This window comes from Odontomachus brunneus, unplaced genomic scaffold, assembly GCF_010583005.1.
Source record: "Odontomachus brunneus isolate Ranch 3 - 2012 unplaced genomic scaffold, Obru_v1 Obru_scaffold_102, whole genome shotgun sequence".
NCBI classification, from domain to species: domain Eukaryota; kingdom Metazoa; phylum Arthropoda; class Insecta; order Hymenoptera; family Formicidae; genus Odontomachus; species Odontomachus brunneus.
Window position 1 is genome coordinate 614,485 of NW_022639552.1, and position 25,858 is coordinate 640,342.

Sequence of the window (25,858 nt, forward strand, 5' to 3'; positions counted from 1 at the left end):
GCATATTTTTGTTAAACTAACACAAAATTACAGTGAATCGGAGCATAGGTTAAATTTAACACAAAATTTCTTACAGCGTGAACGTTGTGTTATGTCAGGCATTACTTCCCATTTTTACAAATTTACAAATTTCGCATTATAGTGGAAAAAAAAAATGATTGATCTAATACAAATTACAATTATTTTTTACCTCAACCATATTTTTTGGTTGTCCTGACATGAAAATAGTAGTAGAAACATGCATATAAAGTTATCATCACTAACAATAGAATTTAATTAAAAAGATAATCTTTAGTCATATAATTTATAATAATTATTTCTCTATATAGACTATAGTTACAAGTATCAAACATTTTTTTCTCAGTGCACTTTTATTTCTAAGACAGAAAAATACATTTATCAAATCAGTCGAAAAATTTGGTTAGATTTGAAAGTGACGTCACATACGAACAATACAAGCAACCATGTTGACAATATTCCGTTGCCAGAACACGTTGACGAAGCAGAACAGCGGTGATTACTTGATTGACGAATAATTTGTTCCCATTGGATACTAAATCAAGTGAAATTTGATTAAAAAATAGAAACAAACTTTTTGATTGATCCAATATTGACGATATTAAGTATGCACGATTATTAATTACGTACGATTATTTAATACGATAATTTATCATCGAATAGCTCATTACTGCGAAACACATGGATGCATTTACTTCATATCGTATAATTCTTTTATTATCGTATCCATAATCATATGTTATATTCCGTCGTTAAAAAAATTGCATGATAACTCGTCAGTGTACGATTTGTGAACCGTGTACTTTCTACTTGCTTTTCCGTATTTCCATAAACGTCGTTAAACCATAACCCGCTCAAAGTGTCGTCCGTAATTCGCTAGAGAAACCGGCTTTCCCGCATTTTCCACGAATTGATTGAGATACTGGGCACGTACAGCCGATCTGTGTGTCTCTATCTTTCTCTCTGTATGTCACTTCCGGCGTAATATACAAGAAATCGTAAGTTCGTTACTGCGCTATATTTACGCCAGGCAACGTTCGCTATATAAATGACGCGAGGGCGCCGAATTTGAGGGGATATGTGCGCGTAAATAAATCACGCGCGGGTAGGAATTGTTCGATATTATATATAAAATATCCGGATTGCTAAGATCATCGCACTTCATAAATTCGTTTGAGCACGCGCCAGATCTGTTGATATTGATCGTTGCAGAGTCTCGTCGTATTATTCAAATAAAAATTTTCTTTACCAAACAAAATCAAATGTACTTTCGAAGTTTTAATCATTCTTATGAAACCAAATAAATAATATTCCCGAGTCAAAATTTTGGTTCCCCGTTAATAAATTCCACCGATTTTGAAGAAACAACGGATAATCTCGAGATATATCGCACAGACCCCTCATGATGTTACAAATGCTTATTTTTGCCATCGTTTTGTGTTGAAGTGTAAAGAAGTACTTTCTTAAAATGACTTACGCACGTTGAGTGCTTCAAGTGATTCTTCAAGCCTCAAACATCGAAAAAACTTTTAATCATTTGTATCAAGACAGGACAATAACTTGTAAAGTATATCTCAAGGTTCTCCATTAATATAATTTCGACGGTTTATTCACAGGATTAACATAGAATCAAAATCTCGATTCGGAAATTGACTATATATTCTTTTCGGATGAAAGCTGTTCCGAGTTTCTCTTTGCTATCGATCCAGTATTTTTCTACAAGACAGTTTTTAATAGAAAAACAACAAAACTCTCGCACCAGTCTAACACATCGAATGTATGGTAACGCAAGTTACATCCTCTCGTTTCTCTCAGACACAAGTTTCTCTAGCAGCCGCGGCCTTGTTTGTTCAAGTATCCTCTGGCGCATTATTCTTGATACGTAAAAGTTTCAAACACTTTTATACGCGTCAATATCGAAGGAGATTCAAATCGAAAACTAAGTCGTTTATTAATTAATTGGATGTGCAACGTTCACCTTTATTTATCTCAATTCAACCATACGTCGTATTTGCCTCTTATTGGCTCGTCTTCTTCGTATTTAATCGAACATCTAACAACCTTTTATTGCTGAAAAATCCTCGTGTATATAATTCGTGTAGACATTTGCGATTTTTGTAAGCGAGTTAAGCAGTACTTGTAGAAATTAAAAAATGTGTATTCACTTATTTTTATTTAAGAATTTTATCTCGAAACCATATATATTTGGTTTATACCGTAAGATAAAAAGATTCAAGTCCATGATTTATCTTAGCGGTTTGTGACAGAATATCTACTTCCGCAAACACTCGTCATTAGAACAAAATATTTGTTTTAAAAGTTTCATTACCTTCACGTGAGTCATCTCGCGAATTTAGAATCGCTTGTAAGAGGCGCTTTATCTTTGTCGATTAGATCTATTATCGGCTTAACTCTCTTTGTCATTGATTAGTCATGGTTATCGTGAAATAGTCAATTAAAGACTGTAATTGCCTCAATTACGAGTTAACTGCGGAACAATTTTTCGTACGCCCTTTTGTTCGACTTCGCATTCCTTCTAACAAAGATCCTTCGTAATGTTCTGTCTCTTCTGTTCAAATTTTATTTGTCTGTATGTTGAATTTCAATTTTACGTTTTCGTGAGATTTCATGTTTTTTACTTTGCAATATTTTGCTTCTTTCATCCATTTTCCTGCACACAGAAAAGTATCATTCTACTGATAAGAAAAACGATTATATTCGGTTTATTTTTCTTCTTTTAAATAACAGTTATATTCAATAAAGAATATTTTCTCTTGGTGATAGTTTTAAAATATATAACTCATCGCAAATTTTAGGAAAACTCATGCATTAAAAAAAAGAAGGATCTATTTTCTTTTTATATTAATATAAATCTTCATTGAAGAAAAGATGAGTTTGACTTTACGCAATAAGCAAATCGAACTTTTATTTTAATTTAATATTATAAATTGAAATGCTTATTAGAATTCAGAATGTATTTTAAATAAATTTAAATAAATATATTTTAAATAAATTTAATGCCTGATGAGAACTTGTGATATAAACTTATAAAATACTTGAAATAAGTAATATTTACTTGAATGTAGTATACATTTTTTTTGTATGTAAAATGTATTTTCATAAATTTATTATAATTGTATGTGAAATGTATTTTCATATGAATTTTTCGAACTAACCGATAGTACAAATTACTTTTTAAATTGTACAAAATTTACGTAAGGTTACAGCAAATCATTTAATACGTGCAAAGCATATGTAGTGTATCACGATTTATCGCAAGAAGATTTGCTCAACTAGTTCTGTGTGTACTCAATATTCCTCACTGTATATTTCAAGCTTATTCGCGATATTATACTTGGTAATGGATATTTGCAATTCGTTGTATCTCTAGTTATCCTTTAAAATCAACAATTCCCGAAATCACAGAAACGTTCAGAAACACGTGTAAACACTGTATTAGTGTCCTTCGAGCAATCGCTGAATGTACATCTAAACTGATTTCGTGTACGGAATTTTATTATCTCGACAACATCGCCGTGTGTTTCACGTATTATTTCCAAATTGATATCACAAATCAAGTACTGAGAAGACGATAATTAACGGACAAATTGATACAAAGATGGAACGAATACATAAAGCTTTGAAAGCGTTGCAGCCTTATGAGTATAATATGTTTTTCAATCCAAACGTTTGTCACGTCTGCAAATTGAGGATGAAAGGCGATTTGATATTATGCAATCGATGCCACATGATTTCCTACTGCAGCGAGGAGCACAAAAAAGTGCATCTAAAGGAACATTCTTATATCTGCAATCATATAGAAAAAGCATTAACGAAGATGTCAGAGTGGAGAATGCACCAGTTTTCCCCGTCCGAATGGTTCAAATCAAAGAAGGAATTCATGCAATTAGTCCAGATGTCAATATCACGCAAACTGCAGCCATACGAGAAGCAGATGTTGATGTTCACAAAATCGTGTTTTATTTGTCACCAACAGGTTGATCTGTTCACTTGCGAAATCTGCTATTCCAGCAATTTTTGCTTGGAGCACTTTCAATTGTTTGCTACACATCATGCTTCCGAGTGCAAGAATCTAATACTATTATTCAACTTGAATCTTGCAAAAATGCAAGAACTTGTGAAACCGTTATATATATACAATATCACTGATTGCCGTGTTAAATTTGATATCTCAGATACTCCTGATATGACTGCATTTGTCACAAAGTATGCATATAATAAAAAGAACCGAATAAGCACGTTTGAGTTCTTAAATCTATATGTTTATACTGAGTATATATCTGGGCCGTTAACGCTCTATTATGGAATATGTGAAACGATGTCACCATCTTTTGTAAATGAAAACTTCTGTATTCATGTTATTGCCGCAAACTACATAGATGAGGAAGGTTTGCATACTTGGGAGTTATTGTTACATCTCTTCCGCGGTATAAAGAATCTGACAGTTGTACTGATAGGGCCAAAATTACAGGATTCCAAAACTCGTGACGTCGATCTCTGTTATCGTTGCAAAATTTACGATCAATACTTCAATTATAAATGTTATCCTATGTTGTACCACGATTATGTGTTCTCTACCAATTATATATCACCATCGATTGTCATAGGATTTCAAGCAAATTTCGAAAAAAACACATGGTTCGAATCCATACAAGCATTACGATATCAATGTTGCCCGTTATTTTTAACAGCCTTATCTAAATGTAATATGCAAAATAATATAATTAGAATAGAAGAGATTCTGGGTGCAAATGTAACACCTGCGCTTCAGCTAAAAAATAATTACAGTAGTCTTTGCCCATACAAAGATTTTAATACCGATTCTGTATTTTATCGTAATGAAGTATTAGTTATCTATAAGGATTTAATCGATAGAAATGAAGCAGATACCAGTCTTTCTACATAATTTTATCATTTTTTTGTGTGTGATAGTTGTTAATATTAATATCAATATATCAATATATATATATATATACATATATATATATATATATATATATATATATATATATATATATATATATATATATATTATTTTATATATATATTTTTTATTTTAGCAGTTTTTTTATAAAATATATTTTATAAGATATTGATTCAGAAATGCATTAAACATAAGTTGATAGCAAGTCGTTTAATGACAATACAAACTGTCGTTTACCAAGCTTATCTCAGTAACTGACATAGTAACTGATGTACAGATGATTGTTCTTTAAGAGGTATTGCAAATATTAATAACTACTATAGGATTTTTAATGATGATCTGAAGAGCGAACCTAGATATGATAAAACCGCGGGTAATGTCGGAAATGCTTCTGCGAAAAATGCTCAATATACAAGAACTAGACGTATGCGAAAATTGTGTTTACATAGCGTGATCCACTCTCGTATTAACATTTTTATAGCATTTTGATAGTTATATGTCCAAAAATATATTATATTAAATCATTCTTATACAAAGTGTCTGTGAATTTCTTCAAACAATATGATTTTTAATTTTTATTACGGATTACTTTGAAACTAGAAACGTATAACTCATTTTTAGAAAAATTTCAATGAATGTAAATGTTTAAAGCCAACACGATACAAATGTTTTCGCGTAATAAATTCTCCTATATTATATCGCAGAATGTTTTTAACGACTTTAATTCTTTCCTCAATTTCTCATTTAAATTATTCAGCATATAATTATCAATACACACACATATGACACATATATAATTGTAATTAACAAAAACTATTTATTAAAATACAATTTTTATATGAAAAATGTTCCCACAGCAAGATTGTCATGTATTATTTGAATTACCTTTTATCTTTTTAAAAGAAGAAGCAGTGAATCAATTTTGTTTAACGACTTCAATCAATTTATTCTTTGCTGTTATCAATGTTTCTTTTCTAGTCCTCAATTAAAGATCAGATTTTTAATTTTATTTGCGATTATTTCTAATTTTATTTGCATATGTGTGCAAGTTTTTATTATTTCATATTGCTCGAGACGGGACACAATATCGATTTCGAAGTTTTTGGTTTTTCATCAGTATAATTTATCGCGTAATATTCTTCTGTCCGACAATTCGAATGTGATAGTTAGCCAACGTACACACATAACGCGAAATTACCCGTTTCCGCGGTGAAACATTCGTATTCGGATGGTACAACAATGGTATTCAGTGCGACGTCAAAGATTTGCATATCAATTGCCCTTTTTGTCCCCTGTGGCGGAAATGTCGCAGTGACGGGAAAAAAGAGCCGGATAACGGCTCATTTACTGCGAACAGAAGTGACAAACGGCCAGGTGATGTGACTAACGTATGAAATTCAATCGCAAGAATTCGTGAGTTTGTTTACGCGAATATACCTTTCGAGAGTAATGGCTTTAAATAAAGATCGTTCAAGAAATGTATTTTTCTAATTAAAGACGCAATTTTTACGTTCATTGCTTTAATTTCATATGTTATGACAATTAATTTATGACCGTGCAATATTATTTCATTAAAAAATGTAAACATTATCTGCTTGATAATAATGCTGCAGTCGACCTTCATTTATCATAAATGTCCTTCTTTTCTATCTTATCATTCTTGCTATTGTACACATTTTTCATATACGAAAAACTGATCCATCGGTTATTTAGTTTCGATGGCTCCAGCTTTCAACCAACAACAAACTTTTTCATAATTATTATAGAAGATTTATGTAGATAGTCGGGGACACACAAAGAGGAACGAAACGTTATTGTGAAAACGCTCTGGGGCTTTGTTCTGGGCGCGTATCTAGTGCTAAATATGCCTTCCTGATTTTCACAATCTGACATTATACATTCTTAAACAACGTTATATGTGACGTTCATGTAAGAAAAACAGAAAGACTGTTGGAACTGTAAAGACGTGTTTAACGCTCATTATGCAAATAAGGCCTTTGTAGAAAAAATAATAAAGGTTTAAATCAATCTTGCTTTTGTATATCGTGACATAAATTACTAATTATCGAAGAAACAACGTCGGAGTGAAAGCACGTTAGATAATAAGACTGAAAGCTCTTATCCGAGGTTTATCTTCTTGGAAAACAAGTATCACTGATCTCGAATCAGCGACCTCGATGTTAATAACGCGATACACATTGTGCGATGCAATAATCTCGCGGAAGTGCCATGACGTCAGGCTAGGTGTGGGTAACCGTAGCTGCCAACGACGCATTTTATCATTCTCGCTGCATCATTGACTTCCTAAACTCTTCGATTCGCGTCGTGATTCTCGCGGCACATACGCGTACTCGCGCGACGATGTCCCACCATTTTACCGTTTCGCCGGGTCTCAGGCCGCTTATTTGTCACTTATGTCGCGAGGGCTTGGCACAGCATCGCGCTATGCGCATTCTTTTATTTATTCGTGCGACGCGATACATCATACTGTCAGAGCCGCGTAAATCTTACGACTGTAACGAAGATTGAGATGTCGCGCCCTTGTAAGTGTGTCGACGATCTTGCGTGACTCTTACTTCTTAGTTTCACTCGTTTGTCTTTGCATGATCAATTTAACGAATCGTTCATCGGTTCATGAAAGTTCACGTTGACATACCTAGATAACATTCATCCGTGTCCTACATTTCGTGCCCGCGCGCGCGCGCGCGATTTGCATGCGTCTGAGATCGTCGTGAACATGATGACAGACCAGTGCTTGATGCTCGATTTAATAAAGTCCACGAGCAGTTTCTCTTTAGTGAGAATTCTGTAATATCTCTCCTTGTGTATGATCTCCATTTGATCATTAGGTTGGCGGGAAATATTTGCCGCATTTGTCGAGTAAAATTCCGAACAAAATTGTCCGGATTGAAAGCATCGCTTTTCAAGGAACGGGAAGCCTATTTATACACTGTATATTAATGATGCTTTAGTTTTTTCCGCTACATCACACAGGCCTGCAGTAATAGTTGTGCTCTGAAGTTGTCTTATGAGATTTCTTTCAGATCTAGATCCAAACCTTTTAGTTGAATTATATAATATACGTGACATTTGAATCTCTCTAATCGCGATTTAACTAAAAAAAAACTGTCATCTAAAGTCAGTATCAATAGTCGTGACTTGGAACTTGTCTCACCTGAGATATTCGGATCAGAACTGCGAGCTAAATTTGAGTTTTCTATTTGAATCATATACGTGACTTCATAATTGTGTAATCACAATTCAAACTGAAAAATTTACATTGAACACTATAAGCTCAAATCTAAATATTTTAAGTGAGAAAAGCCTCATGTAATTATTAATACGGTCCAATTCTGAATTCAAATTTGAGTGTCTTGAAACAAGTTTCAAATAATGACTATTAATACAGACTATAAACACGTATATATTTGAAACTTTCACAAATTACTGAAGTCGTTGAAAAACCCGGCTTTTAAAGATAAATTATTTTTATGATTAATAATAATTAAACTGAACAACATCGACTTCGCATTTTTACATCTAACAAGGCCTTTCTATTTCCTTCGTAATTGGCAACTTTCTCTGTCAGTCAGAGTTTATTAAGAAAAATAGCAAATTTTTTGCACCAATCTGGCAAATCTAAGATATTTAATATTTCGTTCTCATATGAGAAAGTTCCTAAATTGAATGATTCCTGAATTTCTAAGTAATTGTCAAACCGTGAACGTTTCTAAGTTGACTAGAAAACAGGATTCTGCGCTACTACGACGAACGTTCGCGGATAAACCGCAACGGCCACCGCGCGACAACCTGGTGCGACCTCCGGACTCCTACACTCGAAATTCTAATGCCCATTCTCGCGCGACGTTAGATAATCCCGTACTTATGACGCAGCTGACAAATGCAAACCCATTACACGCATGAGCGCACCGATGTTCATCATCGTCGCCGCCGCCGCTTCACAATTAGAAGATGCATCACGTTACCGACAAAAATGGTGCCGCTGCGTGGGCACTTCCCCGAGATTTTTCGACGCGTAACGCGTTGAGAAGCGGCCTCATGGCTGCTGTTGTACATTATTGTATTTTTTCGTGTAGGGTTATCGCGATGTTGAGTCGGATTAATCGAGAGTTTTGAACGCTCCCCGCTCTACTCTCTCGCGAAATTGCGAATTCGTGAGCGCTCTGACAGACGCAACAGTTGACATGTGAACCCACAGATGTAACGCGACCCTCGTGTTTGCGCGCGTGTCGCTTTTTCAAATGGGCACATGTATACCCCTTAGCAAGCTGCAAAATCCGCTATTTACCTCCCGTCGCCAAGGTGAGCCGGCATTGATCACCGCGTCTTCGTGTAGGTGTCACGCGGAGAGGCCAGCTAACTCGATAACCCACAGATATACTCGCGCGCGAATATATCCCTCCGACAATACGTGACTCGTAGCCGTGTGCGCGGTAGTTGCATTTCGCGCGATTTAAATTTTATGATACTTCGTGACGATCCCGCGCTCCAAGAAGTAAACGCGCATCAGTCTTCTTCGCGTGAAACGTGACGTACCTTCAGGGAATCGAGTCGCGCCTTTAAATAAAGGCCTCCGTGCGTGAAAAAAGTTATATTTAATATTCACAATCTCGTGCGCCACATATCTTTATGTATACAGAGCAATTTGAAAGGAGTCTGAAAGGAAGTAATTTCGATTTTCTCAATAATTTGCTTGCATTTCTATATGAATTCATATAATTTCTATAACAAATAATTTTTTAGTCACAAAAATAAATAAAAATAAATAAGCGATGATAATTGTACAGTGAATTATTCATGAGATGCTCTAGAATAATGCAAAATTATCAGAAGAAAATATGAAGTATCTTGCACTGAGAAATAATAGTTGAAAATTCATTTGTGGGATGTAAAGTTTATTTCTGTGAAATAACATTTATTTCTGTGAATAAACTTTATATTACGCAAATAAATTTTCAAATATTTCTTTTTCAGAGTGTGTGTAAAATATCCACTTTCCAATCATCTCATATTTCAATTTATGGAAACATTTACCGTCCTGTATCAACACACCATTTGTTGCTGGTACTGGTACTTTGTTAAATTAACAGAACTGTTTCCCTCAGTGTGTATTTATATTAATTGCATAATGTAATTAATAATTAACGCAATAGTGGATCAACTTGCATAATAAATATAAATTTTGAAGGTCATATATAGTTTTCCGGTTGGCAAAAATGTTCTATGCATAAAGTTTTCCTGAATATTTCATCTAAAATATAATACGCGGTAACCACCTGTATCTCAGCTTAAGAGGACCCAAGTAAAAATTGAAATATTCCCTGCGGTTTAGGAGAATTCAAAAGAATTTTGCGCGAGATTATTCGTGTCTCTCGGCTTGTACTGATTTTAAAACCTCGCATTTATTTACATTTCTTTAAAAATGAGCTGCACACTTTCTGTTTCTAACTTGCATTGAGTAACGATTGAAACCTCGTTTGATCGTGAACTACTGAATTTATAGCATCGCGATCTAAATTCGCAGAAATCTTGCGCGTCTATACGGATGCACTCGCAATCCGTATTGCGTCTGTGGAGAGAACGCAGTTACAGCTCCATCTTGTTGAGCGTATAGAGGAACATGTATCCGTTCACCAGATACTATATCCGCACCAACGCGTGTTCTGTTCTCCGTAATTAAGAGTAGATGGCGTTAGTCAATTATTATGGTAAATAGAAATATTTTTTGGACGAGTGTTTTAATATTTCGCGGTTGATATTCTCTCTTCACTCGCAATAAAAGAATAATATACTATTATGCATATAGATATCACACGCATAGAAACAATAATATAAATTATCAGAGGTGGTAAGCGTAATAATATTTAAAAAATTTTATTTTGCCCTTAAAATATTATTTTAATTTTTTAAATTTTCTTTTTGATCTTTGCTTGTCTAGTTAAAGTCGAGTTATATATTATATGTTTAACTTTGACTTGTTTCCGTCAGTTTCCGGTTTAATATTCAAACGATGTGACAGTGTCGTAATACTAGAGTGTTTTATACGAGAGAATAATCTTAGAAGGTGCGTGTTGCGCGAACTATCATTTTCCCGGACTGCGAATGAGTCACTTTCCATTCTAGTTTATAACGATCTGCAATACAAATGTTTTTTCCTCACACAGAGATGTGGGAAGTTGTCGCAGAGACCAAAACCGTACGTCTCGTCAAAAAGCTGCTTATTCAGCGTTTCTCATTCCCGTTTTATAGAATCGCGAATTATACATGGTTCCGTGCCGTGACGTGCTATATTTTACGCCTCTTTTCATCTCAACTAGATTGCACGCGAGACATATCGATCTCCACTTCCATATAATTGCTCAATTCTTCTTTTATTATCTGTTTATACTTACTTTATATACGTGTTTATACATTTACTTCTTACTTTTTATGCGCTTGACCTTGCTCCAAAGGTCGCTTAAATGTCTAAGAAGAAGTTCTACAATTGTTTGCTCTCCACTCGACCTCCAAGGGCCTCTCATAGGTCAACTTGCGTCCGATCATTAAAAATTTACGTAATCAAAATGATAGAGGACTGTGATTATATACCAATTTTCTTTAATCAATAACTCAACATTTTACGTGATGGTTTACGAATTTCGTGTTCAGTTTCATAAATTTCTACTCGTATGCAACGAGTGTGTCATGATTTGTTAGACACCCTATGCACAGGCTGTTTCTCACGAAGAAGAACAAAACAGTATTTGCTCGACGGCGCATCGCGCATTACTCGGCGATGGCGCCGCGGGTTGGCCTGCTGTGCATCACACTGCATCAACGAGCATCATCATCTGTGTCACGGTGGCAAACCGGGTCCCATAACGCGCGGCTTCTGCACGCGACCTGATTCCGCCAGGGTCATATCGATGTTCGCTGTGGCAGTTTTGCGCGACAAACCCATAAGGTTTGACCTAATATGGATACTTCGCCTTTACGAATGGCACCGGCGCCTGGTGGGGATCAGCCACGGAGAGAACTCCTTCGAGGTAGCACGTCTCTCACGTTCCGCGGTATCCCAGTACCTCATCGGACGTGTATTACGACGCACACGCGTTTTCATATAGTCACGATCGCGCGCGCGCTCCCACCACCACTACCATCGCCACAGCACGCTGTCGTGCAGCATGCCGGTTGCTTAACGAACCGCGAAGAAAGACCAAAATCTGTCGGTTCGTCTCACGACGTCGTCTTCAGTCGCAATACACCTGAGCCGAGTGAGCCGAATCGAGCGAGAATTGGTCAGCTGTGAATTGATCCTGTGTCAATACCCGTAAGATGTCATAAGACTGGACATTTTTGGGCCGGTGTTGGACTCATCGTCCAATCGGACAGAAATTGTCACCGCTGTAAGCCCTACGTCTACTGAACAAGGTATATCTTATACAATAATATTGTCTGCTGAAGATAATATGAACACGAGCGATTGCTGAGATATAAGCGAAAAAATTCCGTGGCTCGAGCTGGATGTGAGGTTTGTAGTTTATCTGAAGATAAACTACAAAAGAGCGAGAAGACGCAGGAACTTTTTTCGTACCTCTGGACGGCATTTCAAAGCGATACCGTGAGGTGTCGTTACAGTAACGCAGGTATTACATTACAACAGAATGCACGGTTGATGAACATTGGGATCAAAACAAAGTATTTCTCGCTTTGGCATTATCAGGGTCGAGAGGTTCGTGCGAGAGCTAATTAGCATCCCGGTAGCCGTGAAAGTCACCGGGCGAGACAATCCGAACGAATTCCTACGTAAGTGTCCGGACAATTATGCGAGGCACGAGCGAAGCGCGGAAGCCGTGTACTCGCAAGGTCGAACAGTAGACGCTCCAGCGAGAGAAGGTCCGTGAGATACGAGCGCGAGTCTCTGACCGATCTCTCATTGCGAGCACAGATTCTTTGCTGTGTATCACAAGAGCATGATGTCGACGTCGGCGCACCAGCAGGCGGCCATACGCCGCCTCGAGGCCCTCTTCAGGGACGTCAAGCTGGAGCAGCTGCAGCACAATCCCGAGTTGTTCAAGCACGAGATCAAGATCGACAAATGCTGCGAGATCCACGGCAAACACGCGAAGGAGAACTGCTGGAGCCGCAGAGGCTCCCTGAGTAACGCTCATCAGATCAAAAAAGATACCGTGGGACGTCACGACGCTCACAACAGTTACGCCGCCACGTCGCCCACCAGAAGAGGATCCCTAGGCCCGTCGTCTTCGAGGAAAGAGCTGCACCCTTCGACCTTCCCCAGCACTCTGAGGAAGAGTCCCTTGGGATCATCCATGAGCGCTATCAATCACACGAGGAAAGATGCGTTCTCGAACACCATCGGCAGCTCGCCCCTTCGAAGAGACCCCATAGGTCGTTCTATGGGTTGCCTGAGGAAGGACACGATGTCGAACTACAACTCTCCGCTGAGGCGGGACTACGTAGCGAAGTCGATGACGAGTCTCCAACGGCCGGTGGCGCGGCGTGACGCCGCTCCGAATTTGGCCAGCTTGTTCACCAGCTCCGCGGACGTCGCCGGCCGGGTGGGCTTGAAAAGCAGCCTGAGCACGTCGAATGGCGACCTCAAGGCGCGCAGCTACTCCAACGGGAACCTGAAGAGCTGCCTCGCCGGCTCCAGCGGTAATCTCCGGAGCAACCTGAACGTGACCTTGAGCGGCGAGCCGACGTCGGCTAGCGCGACATCGAAGAAGGACGGCAAGCCTGCGACTCCGCACACCGGCGGAAGAAGGGGCTCCTACGATCGGCGCAGGCTCTCCACGGATTCCCTGGATAATCCGAAGAGAAACTCGTGGGATCCAGGTCGTAGGGGCTCCTCCGGCTCCTCGGGCGGATGGGACGATCCGATTTGGGAGGAAGGAAGCGGCGGGACCGATCAGGTAATGAGTCTTGTTTACCTGCCTGGAGAGTTCGCGTGAAAGGCCCGATGATGCCACCCGACGATAAGTGGCTGACTAAGCCAATGCGCTCATGCTTCTTTAATGACGCGCTTACACCGACACCAAGTTGGTGTAGATTACGAGAATCGAGTGGCGAATACCTCTCGTTGGCAAATCATTACTCGCGCGACGAGGTTAACGACGGTTGCTCTTATGCGATTTTTCATCAAGAGTCGGAGTGCTTGATGCACGATGTCGCGTTGAGAAGGACGTGTGCTCGCAGGCGCGCATTGTGTTGGTTTCCCACGAGTGACAAGGGAAAATGTGTCAGTTCGCCGGAGAAACCCAGTCGGCCGGATTGTTGCACGAGAGCGAGTAAAAATTGATCGGTCCTTGTTAGGCGATCCCACATACAAGAGCGACTCCGCGTGAGAAGTCTCCGGGTCTGTTAATGCGCACGCTAAATATTAGGTATGCGGTCGGATGTGAAACGTACGTATCCACGGCACAGTTACGCGGTAACCCGCTGCCTTCGCGCGGAAAGCAGCCGAGCGGAACGGACGAGCCGCGACGAACCTGTCGAATTTTGCAGACTAATCCTTCGTGACGTAGGGTACGGCGTAGTTGAAACCGGTGTCTGCAGATCGAATCGCGACTTCAATGTGCGACGTTGGTACAGCGCGGAGACACGTGCTCGCGGAGCCGGAAACCTTGCAAAAAGTATCAAATCGCAATCGCTAAGAAAGCATAAGTTATATGAACGTAATTGACAGAATACATATCCGTGAGTAGTCGGGTATTTTAAGTCAAGGTATCTCTCAGATATTACGATTCAATTGAAACGTAAAACGTAATTTGTTGGGCACATTAATCGATTAAAATTTTAGTTGATTAAAATAATTGGGAAATCAATAATCAAAATTAATCAATCGCCATGTATGTAATTACGAATAATTTGATCGATTGATTAAATTAATTTGATTAAATTAAATTAAATTAATTAATTTCATTAATTATTAATCAAATTTTGATGATTGTGAGTACATTCTGATTAATAATCAATTTCATCAATCGATTAAATTATTACATATATGACGACTAATTAATTTTGGTTGTTGCTTGACCAATTATTTTAATCAACTGAAATTTTTCTTGATTAAATGTCCAACACTGGTTAGTGCGTACCATATTATACTATATATACTGTCAAATTGAACGTAGATATATTTTATTTTTGTTTTTCGACTCGATTGAATTCGAAATACATATTATAAATTAATTTTTGTAGAACACATACGCGCATTACATAAATACGTGAAATCAATTTCTGCCAATTTTAAATACAAATGACCTGATTGTTGCGTGGGCCGCGCGAATGAAATTTCACCAATGAAATATTATCACTTTTAAATATATTTACGACGTCGAACGCCGAATTCGTTGACTTTGTGCCAATTCCGATCTCTTCGCGACATGTTTACGTTCGATTAAGACCAAGTTGCGTTTTATATAAATAACCTCACTTGTCTCAAAGAACAACATTCTGACTCCGTCTGATGTTTATCTGCGCATTGCTTGACAATTTCGAGTCCTATCGAGATCGTGTCGATAAGAAATTAATACTTCGCGGGGTGTGCCGAGGGTAGGAGGGGGGAGTGAGGGTAAGAGGGGCCGAGAACATTTCTGGTACGCGCTTACGTCACCGACGTGCCTTGCATGGTATGAGAGTGTCGCGCGGTGTTAGTCATCACATCGAAACGTTACGATAGCATTTCACTAATAGATAGAGAGAGAGAGAGAGAGAGAGAGAGAGAGAGAGAGAGATACGTACTCCACCTGACTCTGCGTCTCCCGATATATTCGGCTTGATTGAGGACTGTTAATTACATATCATTGTCATTCGATGATTCTCATCGTCGATGCGATAACCGCTGGACGATCATCGTTGAGAGCGGAGCTGAAATTGGCACGTTGCGCAAATATTTATCCCACTCTGCGTGTTGCTGAAGGCACAATAAGGAGAAAAGTCAATATCTGTTTATAGAGTCGAGACTCACGTAATTTCATTTCGAGTCCTTTTCGCCTATTACGCGTGCAACAGTGAATAGTATAATCACACGGTCGTATATTAAAAGGGAAAAAGAGTTGCTGAAAAAAATTTGATCAAACAATTTATCGATCACTAATGTTTTATCACTCATATTAGTTTACTAGTATTTGACCACTATTTTTTATTAGCGTTATTTAAATACTAATATTTTATTACTAATATTTTATTAATGATATTTTATATTAACACGTTCGATCTCGCGATTTATTCGGATGATTCTTTCCCCAAATAGACCATACTTTATATTTTCTTTTCTTTTTTTTTTACATAATTGTGTAAACAGATTTGATAATATGGACATATCCAGAAAAGAATTTTTGTCTTCACACACATGTGACGCTGATAGCGCGAACGTGTTAATTAATACCGTGGTGTGATTGTTTTTCAACACCATCACACGAAAGATAGTTCGATGCATTTTTCCCAACGCGAAGCAAGTGTTCATGTTTATACGTGGCTATATGTGGAAAATCCACGCAGCCTTTGTTCGGCGCACAATAAGCATTGCTTTCACTTCGTCATCGACGGAGAAAGAAATACTTTTAAAGTCTCTTCCTTTCTTTAAAGTTTCTTTTAAAACTAAGAACGAAGATTGGAAGTTGCGCGTCAGATCCGAGTAAATTTTTTTTGTGGTTATAAAAGTTTTTTTTTTTAACACAATCATGTTAATACAATCTGTCCATTTATGGACATTAAGTAATATTTGTGTTTAATTGTTGTCTGGCTGGGAGGGACCATGTGTTTCTTAACACATCCTTGTAGAGCATTTATTTATTAATTATTAGTTAATTAGATGAGTCTTAGGGCACCTTTCTCTTTAATTTGTCCCACGTGTGATACTTAAATATGAATTTAGAGTTAGATTTTTTACTTGAATCACACAATATATGCGATCGAATTTAATTGAAAGTATTTGATTAAATTTAATCGGATATAAAAATTTATCGGTATTTTGATTGGAAATATCCGTTTGTTAATTTTTCTCAGTGAAGAAGATTGCGCTGCAAACACGTCGATTGTTATTATTTCTTAATACATCTTCCTAGCGAAACAGGCGGAAAATATGTTCGCGTAAAGTATCGTCTGTCGATGTAGCTCAGTAATAACGACGGTGCGTTCGGAAAATCGTGCCGAGCGAGAAAATAATCCGCGTTTGTCAGGCCTCGTTGTGCCGGCGTTTCGCCTCTGCTCAACCAGCGCTGGCTTCTGTATCGTTACGGTACAATGTGCGCACGGCTCTCGTTCGTCCGGTAGGCGACGTATTTCCGCGCATTTCCTGAAACAAGTTCCCCGCAGGTGTAACCTGACGCACCTACGCAACGGCGCTCGGCCCTGAGCGATAGCCCACGCTCGCTCCGACCAGGTTCATAATTCACATTTTTACCGGACTTCTTTCCGCCGTCCCACCTCCCGTCGATCGGTTTTTCTGTGTAAACGGGAATCACGCGCGCGCGTATGATCCACGTCGATCGGCGCGCTCGATATGGTCGAAAGCGAGGGTTTCAAAGTGACTTATTGCGTCATTAAGCTCATCCGATTTACATGACGGACGCTGCAGTCGACTTTTTGTGACTCTTCATCATCACTCGAGAGAATCGTGATGTCGGATTTTTTTTTATCGGCGGATTGTTAGAGAACGACAACTCAATGAACATTTCTAAACGATACAATCGAGAAAATAAATGTTTTTTCATTGTACACGGAGAGAATATTGTGCTTTATTTTTATATAAATTCTTTTCAATTTTACTATATTTCCAGCAATGCAAGAATATACTCTCAGTGAGATCTATCTTGTTAAGGAACAAGTGAATCTCCCTCGAAACATAGTAAATTTTTTAATAGCACATTTCACAGTCGCTAAAATATAAATAGCATATAAAATAAAAGGATTGTTAATTTTACTATGAAATTCTAATTTTTACTATAAAATTCTCTCCGTGTATTTATTCTTCTAATATTTTCTTGTGTATTTATTCTTCTAATATTTTCTTGTGAAATACGTTAAATATGTTTTTTAATTCTAAAGAACATTGAACTAGATTCAATCACTATTGTATTATTGTAAAGATACAAATTCCATTATACATTTTTAATTCACTCTAATCGCGATTATATACATATAATTTTTTATATATTCATACATATTATATTTTATGTTATATACATATATTTATATATGATACTGCATATTATATAATATTTTATTATTATTTATTTCTGTATGTAATAGTATACAGTTACCAAACATTTCTTCTTAAATGTGTGTCTCAGTGTATCAAATTTGTGAAAAAAATCCCGAGAGCAAGAGAAAGAGAGGAATATAGTGAGTTTAGATCGTTCAACGTGTGTTTTTATCGTTCCTCCATATACCACAGAGTTGTTATTCCACGCGGGGTGCTGTTACCCCTCCGTTCAATCTGCATCGCACGTGTTCCGCGAGCGCACGATGCTCTTTACCTACCTACCTACCTACCTACCTACCTACCTACCTACCTACCTACACGCGACTTTACGGTCGGTGAGCACGCGCGATTTTCCGCGTGTCACACGGCGCCGGAACCGTTTCGTCTCACGGTACGACATCCGAGATGATTGACCGATCGCCAGCGGTACCGTTATGAAAAATTGACGTTTATTGGCGCACAGGCCGGCCAAAATTGACCTGCGGCGGGGTAATGCGCTTCGCGTGTCACTGCGTGTCATCCTCGATATCGCAACAATTTTCCTTTCGCGTGACGATCATTGGCTGGAAGCGAGCATCTAGGTGGACCGTAATAATCAGCGTAACGGTCTGGTTAAACGCAAAAGCTGGATTTCGCCGTAAAACTTGATTTTTCAACCTGGCTGACTCAGTATCGTACAACATTGATAAAGAGAAAAAAGACCCACAAGAACACGCGAGAATACATAGAATTATCCGCGGAGAGGAGTTCAAGTACAGGACACTTAAAGTGGCTGTTTTTTCCTTCTTTTTTTAGGCACAAAGTATAGGTCAGTCGGTTGTTCAGTATTTGTCTTGAATTCTACAAGTCGTAATAATAATTGATAGTAATTCTCAAGTAATTTTTATAATAATTAATATTAATTATTAATTTTAAACTTTAGATATAAATATAAAATATAAGGAAACACAAAAGTACTCGTTATGTCCATGAACTTTCTTTAACCTCTTATGTGATACGCTCGGAAACATTTCATAATAAAATATTAAATTCCTTTTGATTTACTTATCGTATTTAATTAACTAGTAGCAAATACAAATCGGATATATCTTGTATCACATTTTTTCAAAATTTCTAAAGAAAATAGTAAAGAGAAAAGGAATTTTTGTAAATATATTTATGAAAAAATTCACTCTCTCTCTAAAAGGAATCACGCAATCGAAAAAGTTAAACATCTCGTTGCAAAATTCTTGCTTATTACACAATTCAGCCTGCCTACAAAGGAATGATTAAATTAAAGTTACTTGTCAGAAACTGCAAAACTAAAGAATTAAAATTAATGCTTCGTCATTTTGTAAATTTGAGCTGGTCTTATTTTATTGGGCAGTCGCGCTTGATGCCAGGATTGACAATCCTTGACTAGACTAACGGTTGCTTAAATTGAGGACTACAGGATTTCAGCAATTTTCGAGGCGATTCATTCAGATGTCTACAGAAATTGAAAGTCGTCTTCCCGCTTTGGGGGACCATGTTCTCAGAGTCTTCGGTATTGAAGATTCGGGTTGTGCCTCACTCGATTCATATAGGTAGGATTATTCACAGTTACACAGTCAGTCAGTGAGTCGGTCGACTAGACACGCGTATTTATTCGTCGCGAGTGCGAATTTAAAAAAATCGCACGAGAGATATCTTCGAAGGACTTCACTGTCGTCCAGATTATGTGGAGACTATCATTTTTGAAGAAAAAACTGATCCCCCATTTGCTGTGGAAAAGTCGAGCCGACGACTATGCGATTCTCGCAGATGCTTCGAACGATTTTCTGGAATTCCGGGTGAGAAACTTCTTTGAAACGAGATATTTACTCTTCTTAGAGATGAACTTCAAAGTCGCCAGTTGAAAGAGACCACGTAATGATTTTTCTGTGCTAAAAGTAATAGTGTCGTCATGTACATAAAATCGTTAAAAGCAATGAATATTTAATATTCTAATCTGTATTGAGTATTTATTTAATATTTGACCACAGTTGTGGTCAAGAATGATCCAATCCATAGAATTGTGATTTTTGAGTTTTCCTGTCATCAATGGGTAATCCATAAATTTTTTTTATATAAAACACAAAATGTCCAAGCCTTATGACTACCTAAAATTAATTAGTTTTTGTTTTCTAGTAGTTTCACCATTTTTACTAATTGTATCTTTTTCTCCGTCTTTTAATGGTTAAGTTTGTCAATGAATATCCTTGAAGAGACGAACATTGAGCATGCTTAACTTTTTTGAACGACTGCGAAGAACTTCAGTGCTATTTATTTTGAAATCATGTATGAAAATTTGATACATGATTTTCTTCTTAAATCATGTATCAAATTTTCATTTTCATTTTTTCCGAAACGTTCTTCGTGTGGATTGGATTATTCGTGCATAACTGCGGCTACTTGAGCCAGAACAACGTTAAAAAAGAATTGTCCATATTTTACAGTGTTGTGAGAAATTGTGGCTTTAGCAAAAGTCTCGTTGATAAATCATGCAACTGGAATACTTGTCTTGAAACTAATTTTAATACTGTACTCGCTGCATATGTCATAGTGCATCGGAGCAATGATAGAAACAGTGGCGAGTTTTATATGCATCTATTTTGCATGTTATTTTCTTAACGACTGCCAGCTTTTGGCATTTATCTTATTGCAATGTTCCTCCCACTGTTGACGGCGGTTTTAGAGTCTACCAAACGCTCATTTAAGCTCGCGAGATAATTGACGCCGCTAATAAAGTAGACGAAAAAGGTTCCTGCGTGGTTGGAGAGTAGCCGCCTGCTGCGCGGTCCCGACGAACAATACAGCAATTTATCGCAGTCCGTTAGTATGCAAATTACGTTCGCCGAATTATCACCCATTTATTATACTTCATAAAACTTCATCGCGTTAATGGAATTCGTCGTTGAAAGTTTTCAACGCCTCTTCTGTACATTATCGAGTCCCACCGATTAGTATCCCAACGCGTTTCACCGCAACTAAATGTTGTATAAAAACATAACTATAAAAGTACACTTCAATACGTAAAAACGTACACTGAGAGAAAAAACATTTAAAAAATAACGAATATTTATTCGACGAATACACAGAAAAAAAGAACACTCTTATTTGGAAAATATTTTGATTATTGATATGTTAATCTTCAAATAAGATTAAGCGTTAAACGTAGATAAAGTATGCTTGCATCGATACATTTTATATTTATAGTTCAAAAAATAATTATTTAAATTCAAGATGATAAAATTCTTCCAACAAAATTACATATCGCTATTTATACGTAAAACATGATTATTAATTTGAGTATATTAGTTTCAAGCGGGACACATAACACATATTTAAAAACATATTCTCAATCCAATATTTTGTGCTTTCCATGAAAATTACTTTTGAATAATAAGAACATAAGTTTTCCTTCGTTAAATCATATAAAATATAATATACTTTTGCTTACTTTCGATTAACGCTATGTAATCTCATTTGAAGATTAACGTATTAATAAATTAAGATATTTTCCAGAGACAAGAGTGTCCTTTGAAGATTAATTACTTTAAAGATTAACATGTAAAAAATAAAAAATCAAGATATTTTTCAAACAAGAATGTTCTTCTTTTCTAGGTACTAATAACACATATTTGCTTACACTAATATAAAATATTCTTCAAGTAAGAAAATATATAAATATAAATTATGAAATTGATTATATAATTAAATATCAATTATATATATTATAAAATAAAAATTTTCTTAAAATCTTAAAAAAGAAAACCTTAGTTTCATAAGTGCTTTTGTTTTTAACGTGTAGACGATCATAATTCATAACTCGAGAGATAATATTACAATCGATAACTCCCAAAGAGCCGATAAATAATCTCCCGCACGAATGTCATGAGAAAGTGCGAAATTCCGAGCTCGCGTCACGTCTGTGTCTTGATGAGACTTTTCGAAACACAACGCAGGTAGAGCCGCGCGACGCCGAATGTTTACTAATTTGGTGAAAGTTGTCCGTGTAACCACCATCTTGGCATTTTGCATTTGAGTGAAACCGAGCGTCTTCTTTTTCCTCCTCCGTTTCTACCCTTGGCACTTGACCCTTCCCGCGGCCGTGATGCGAATTACGGCCTGTCACGGTTGTGATGCGGTCGTGATGAAGATCTTTTTTCGCCGACTGAAACGATCGGAACGACGCCGTGATCGCGACGATAAAACGCGTCTGATTACCCGGAACGAACACACCTGTCTATCTGCCGCGAAAATCGCGCGTGTTCTCTTATTACATGTTTCTGTGCCGGTAATTGCGGCAACGTTACATTCGCTTCCGAACTTCGGGAAACGTTAGAGTCTTCCAGTTATGCCAATGGACTTTCCTACCGGAGCGTAAGACTTTAAGATATTCTTAACCAATATTCTATAAGTTGTGTTTTGAAGTAGAATTTAAATAGAATCTTGATTAAAATAAACTTGTTAGTTATGTATCAGGTTCTGATAAAAATTCTATAGCATCATTAGGCAAATTCGTAACTTCTTTACTCGGAATTTTGCGGAAACTTGATGAATCAAAAGAAACCAAAAACCTTTTTGTAACATTTTCTACATTTTCGCCGCGTGAATATTTCGTTATATAATATTTTAAAAAAGATCGATCGAGCTCCGTATTGTCGATTTTCTTCGAAAATCTACAAATTTTTGCAACTGTTTTAAATTATAAATAAGTTACACGAAAAAAGAGACTTTAAATACGTCCTTGAAAGATTTTTGCCCGATATGCCTGGAAGTAATAAAATTCTGTCGGGGAATTAAACAAAATTCGACATGAGTAAAAAAAATTCGAATTATTTCTTAATGGTGAATTTACGTTGTTATAATAACAATTTTAAAATAATAGTTTTACCACGAAAGGCAAGAAAATATTGCAAAATACTGTCACATTCTCAACTGAAACTTCAACTAAAATATTGTAAGGGACATCGCAAATTGATGTTAACGTCGGTTGCTCAATATATGGAGCAATCAATATATGGAGTGAAGATCGGTATATTAGATAAAGCTACATCAATATATTACGTGAAGGTCATCCAGCGATATAAAATTTGACCTTTGGTCAAGTTTTGCTTCGACTCTCACATTGCGCGTCGATTGGTTAACATTAATAGCGACTACGCGGTGCTCCACTACTCGGCAGAGCAAACATGTTTTCATAACGATCCGCGTTTCTTCTGCAAAATTAGATGCAGATTATCTTCTTTCGTCATCGTCAATAACCCGTCGGTCAGTGGATTTCCATGTATGGTGATCCGCGTGGGTCGTCGTTGCACTTTTGCTCGCCAACGTGCCCGACAACGCCCATGGATATTTTCGTTTCTTTTTTCTGCCTTCTTTTCGCCTCTTTCCGAATCTGTTCACCTTCACGAGTAGGTATGACGGTTCCGCTTATCGGTCAGCGCGACGTTTCGGCTCTGTCCTCGGGCGAATTCGGCCGAGAGAACGCGATCCAGCGTTCCACACTGAAAGATAAAGTATCTAGAAATTATTAAACACTTATTTGATGCGTATTAATACTATATTTACTTGTGCTGATGTAAAATATTTTTCAAATAAAAAAATACCTTTTCTTAAGACTTTCAGATAGGAGAGACCGGAACTATTTGGCTACTAGAATAAGTTGGCAAAATCGATAATTTCTACTGTTCTTTAACAGATTTCAGAATCAAGCAAGCTGGAATTTCAAAATCATTTTTGACATGTTTAAAAATCTTGCTTGCTTAATTCTGTAATTTGTTAGGAAATATTAGAAATAACTAGTTTCCCAATTTATCCTTCAATGGTCTATCATAACCTCAGTTTTTCATAAGAACAATTATTTAGTTTATTTAAATAAAAAAAATGCAGATTTAAGTAAATGTACGAATTAGTATCTCTACATCAAAGAAACATTTACTAATTTTTAGATATTTTTTTCTTTTAGTGCATTTTCTTCGAATTTATTTCTCAATAAAGAGCGATAATCGAGATTGCAATGGCGCTCGCAAATAAACACCAAAATATGCGATTGCATTGATACGTATGATAATGCACGTAAGATAAACATTATTTTTATTTACACGGACATATTAATTGCGCGAATTGAAAAGCGTTTTGCTCTGGTAACGCGCTCTTGTGTGCGAGCAAACGAGATGATTTACATTGCTAACGACGTCGTAGTCGATCATCCGCTTGTTGCCGCCGAAACGATTATTCAGTTTCCCCGACCGGTGGGCGGCATCAAAGCACGTACACAGTAATCATCATTTGAATAATGATGTTCCGGTTATACTTGAATATTGCTGTTGAAGCAGTAATAACAGCGCGGCAATGCGTGGCTGCGTGAATGTTAACGTAATGTTATAGTTCGTAGAGAGATAGAGAGAGAAAGAAAGGAAAGAGAGATTTTCGTGCAATATAAATATGAATAATATGCAACATGAATATAAATAAGTATGTATATGCATTAAATTGTTGCTAAAAGTTTGTATCTTACTGGACACATTTACTTTGAAAACAGTGTAACTTCATCCTTCTTTCTGTTTTTTGAGATGTTAAATGGTTGTATTTCAGAAAAAAATTGAAAAATGTTAACAACACTGTATGATTAGTATTACTTGTAATATAGATAATATTATCAATTACAAAATTGATTATACTGGTAGGAATAAAAAATATCGACTAAACAATAAAAATCGCGATTTCCATCACTAATAACTTTAAAATTGTTATTTTTCAAAAATGTGTATTGCGTAAATGTGCATTGCGTAAGTTTCCGTTGTTTTAGATAAATAACGTAGAAATAACTCGATAAAATCTGCTCGCTCTCTCTTTTTCTCTTAGAAAATCTTTAGAAAGAACTTTTTTTCTTTATTAAAGTTGTTTCTGTGTTAATTTCCGAAATTGTAAATCCGTTCGGCTTTCTGACGTCTTATATACCTGGTGTGACTTGTAAATACCGCTCTCTTTAGCAGGTAAAACAGAAATCTGTGTTATCTTAGCGAACGTACTAAACGATGATGGTAAATGATTTCACCAGGATCTCTACCTCGTCGATTTCTGATGAAGATCTCCCCTAGAGAGCTCTAAAGAGCTCTGCATTATCAACGTTTCAACTCTCATAAATCTCAGTTTCTTTTCCCCTTCCGATATTTAATTCCTCAGAGCTGCGATAATTCACGCGCGCCGTAAGAGCCCACCGTTATTCTTGTCATTTATGCGCGAGAGAAATTCGCGGATATACAATCATCGAGAACTCGCAGCGGACGAAATATGGCCAAATACTGTAACAGAATTTATCATCGAGGAATGTGGGTCGCGATCTTTCGCGCTGATGGATGCAAACTCGACCAGGCGCATCTAATAGTCATCCGCTTTCTTGTAAATTCCTTGTGATTGCCGCAAGGCCGGCGTGATCTTTTCTCCCAATCGTGTCTCGCGATACTCGTAATTTTTACGACGTGCGCAGCATTTAGGTCATGGATCGGCAATTATCTTTCCTCGCGTGTCTGACAAATCAATAAATTCGATGATGCATCGTTTCACGAGCTGAATTTCTTTGAGACGATGTAAAGAAGCACGTATTATTCGTCGTTTATTGCGAATAGTTTACGGCTACCTAATTTAGTAATTACCATGTA

At 37.1% G+C, this 25,858-nt stretch overlaps 2 protein-coding genes across 14 annotated transcripts in view; both read left to right on the forward strand.

Moving 5' to 3' along the window:
- Window positions 1–25,858, forward strand: part of LOC116848938 (WD repeat-containing protein 47) — a 108,315-nt gene that overhangs the window by 45,327 nt on the left and 37,130 nt on the right. Inside the window, exon 1 of one of the 13 annotated variants that reach the window (XM_032825585.1) lies at window positions 9,117–13,896. The exons of 11 other annotated variants lie outside the window; for them this stretch is intronic. In XM_032825585.1, the coding sequence (XP_032681476.1) occupies window positions 12,937–13,896 (960 nt within the window). In that variant the 5' untranslated portion in view covers window positions 9,117–12,936. Of the gene's footprint in view, window positions 1–9,116; window positions 13,897–25,858 lie in introns of those variants that run through there. One more of the 13 variants, XM_032825584.1, reaches the window with a different exon arrangement.
- Window positions 3,148–5,832, forward strand: LOC116848942. The gene has a single exon (XM_032825593.1). The coding sequence runs from the start codon at window positions 3,638–3,640 to the stop codon at window positions 4,943–4,945; it is 1,308 nt and encodes a 435-aa protein (XP_032681484.1). The 5' UTR covers window positions 3,148–3,637; the 3' UTR covers window positions 4,946–5,832.

Coding starts and splice junctions, on each gene's coding strand:
- LOC116848942 (XM_032825593.1), top strand. CDS start 3,638: ATGGAACGAATACATAAAGCTTTGAAAGCGTTGCAGCCTTATGAGTAT.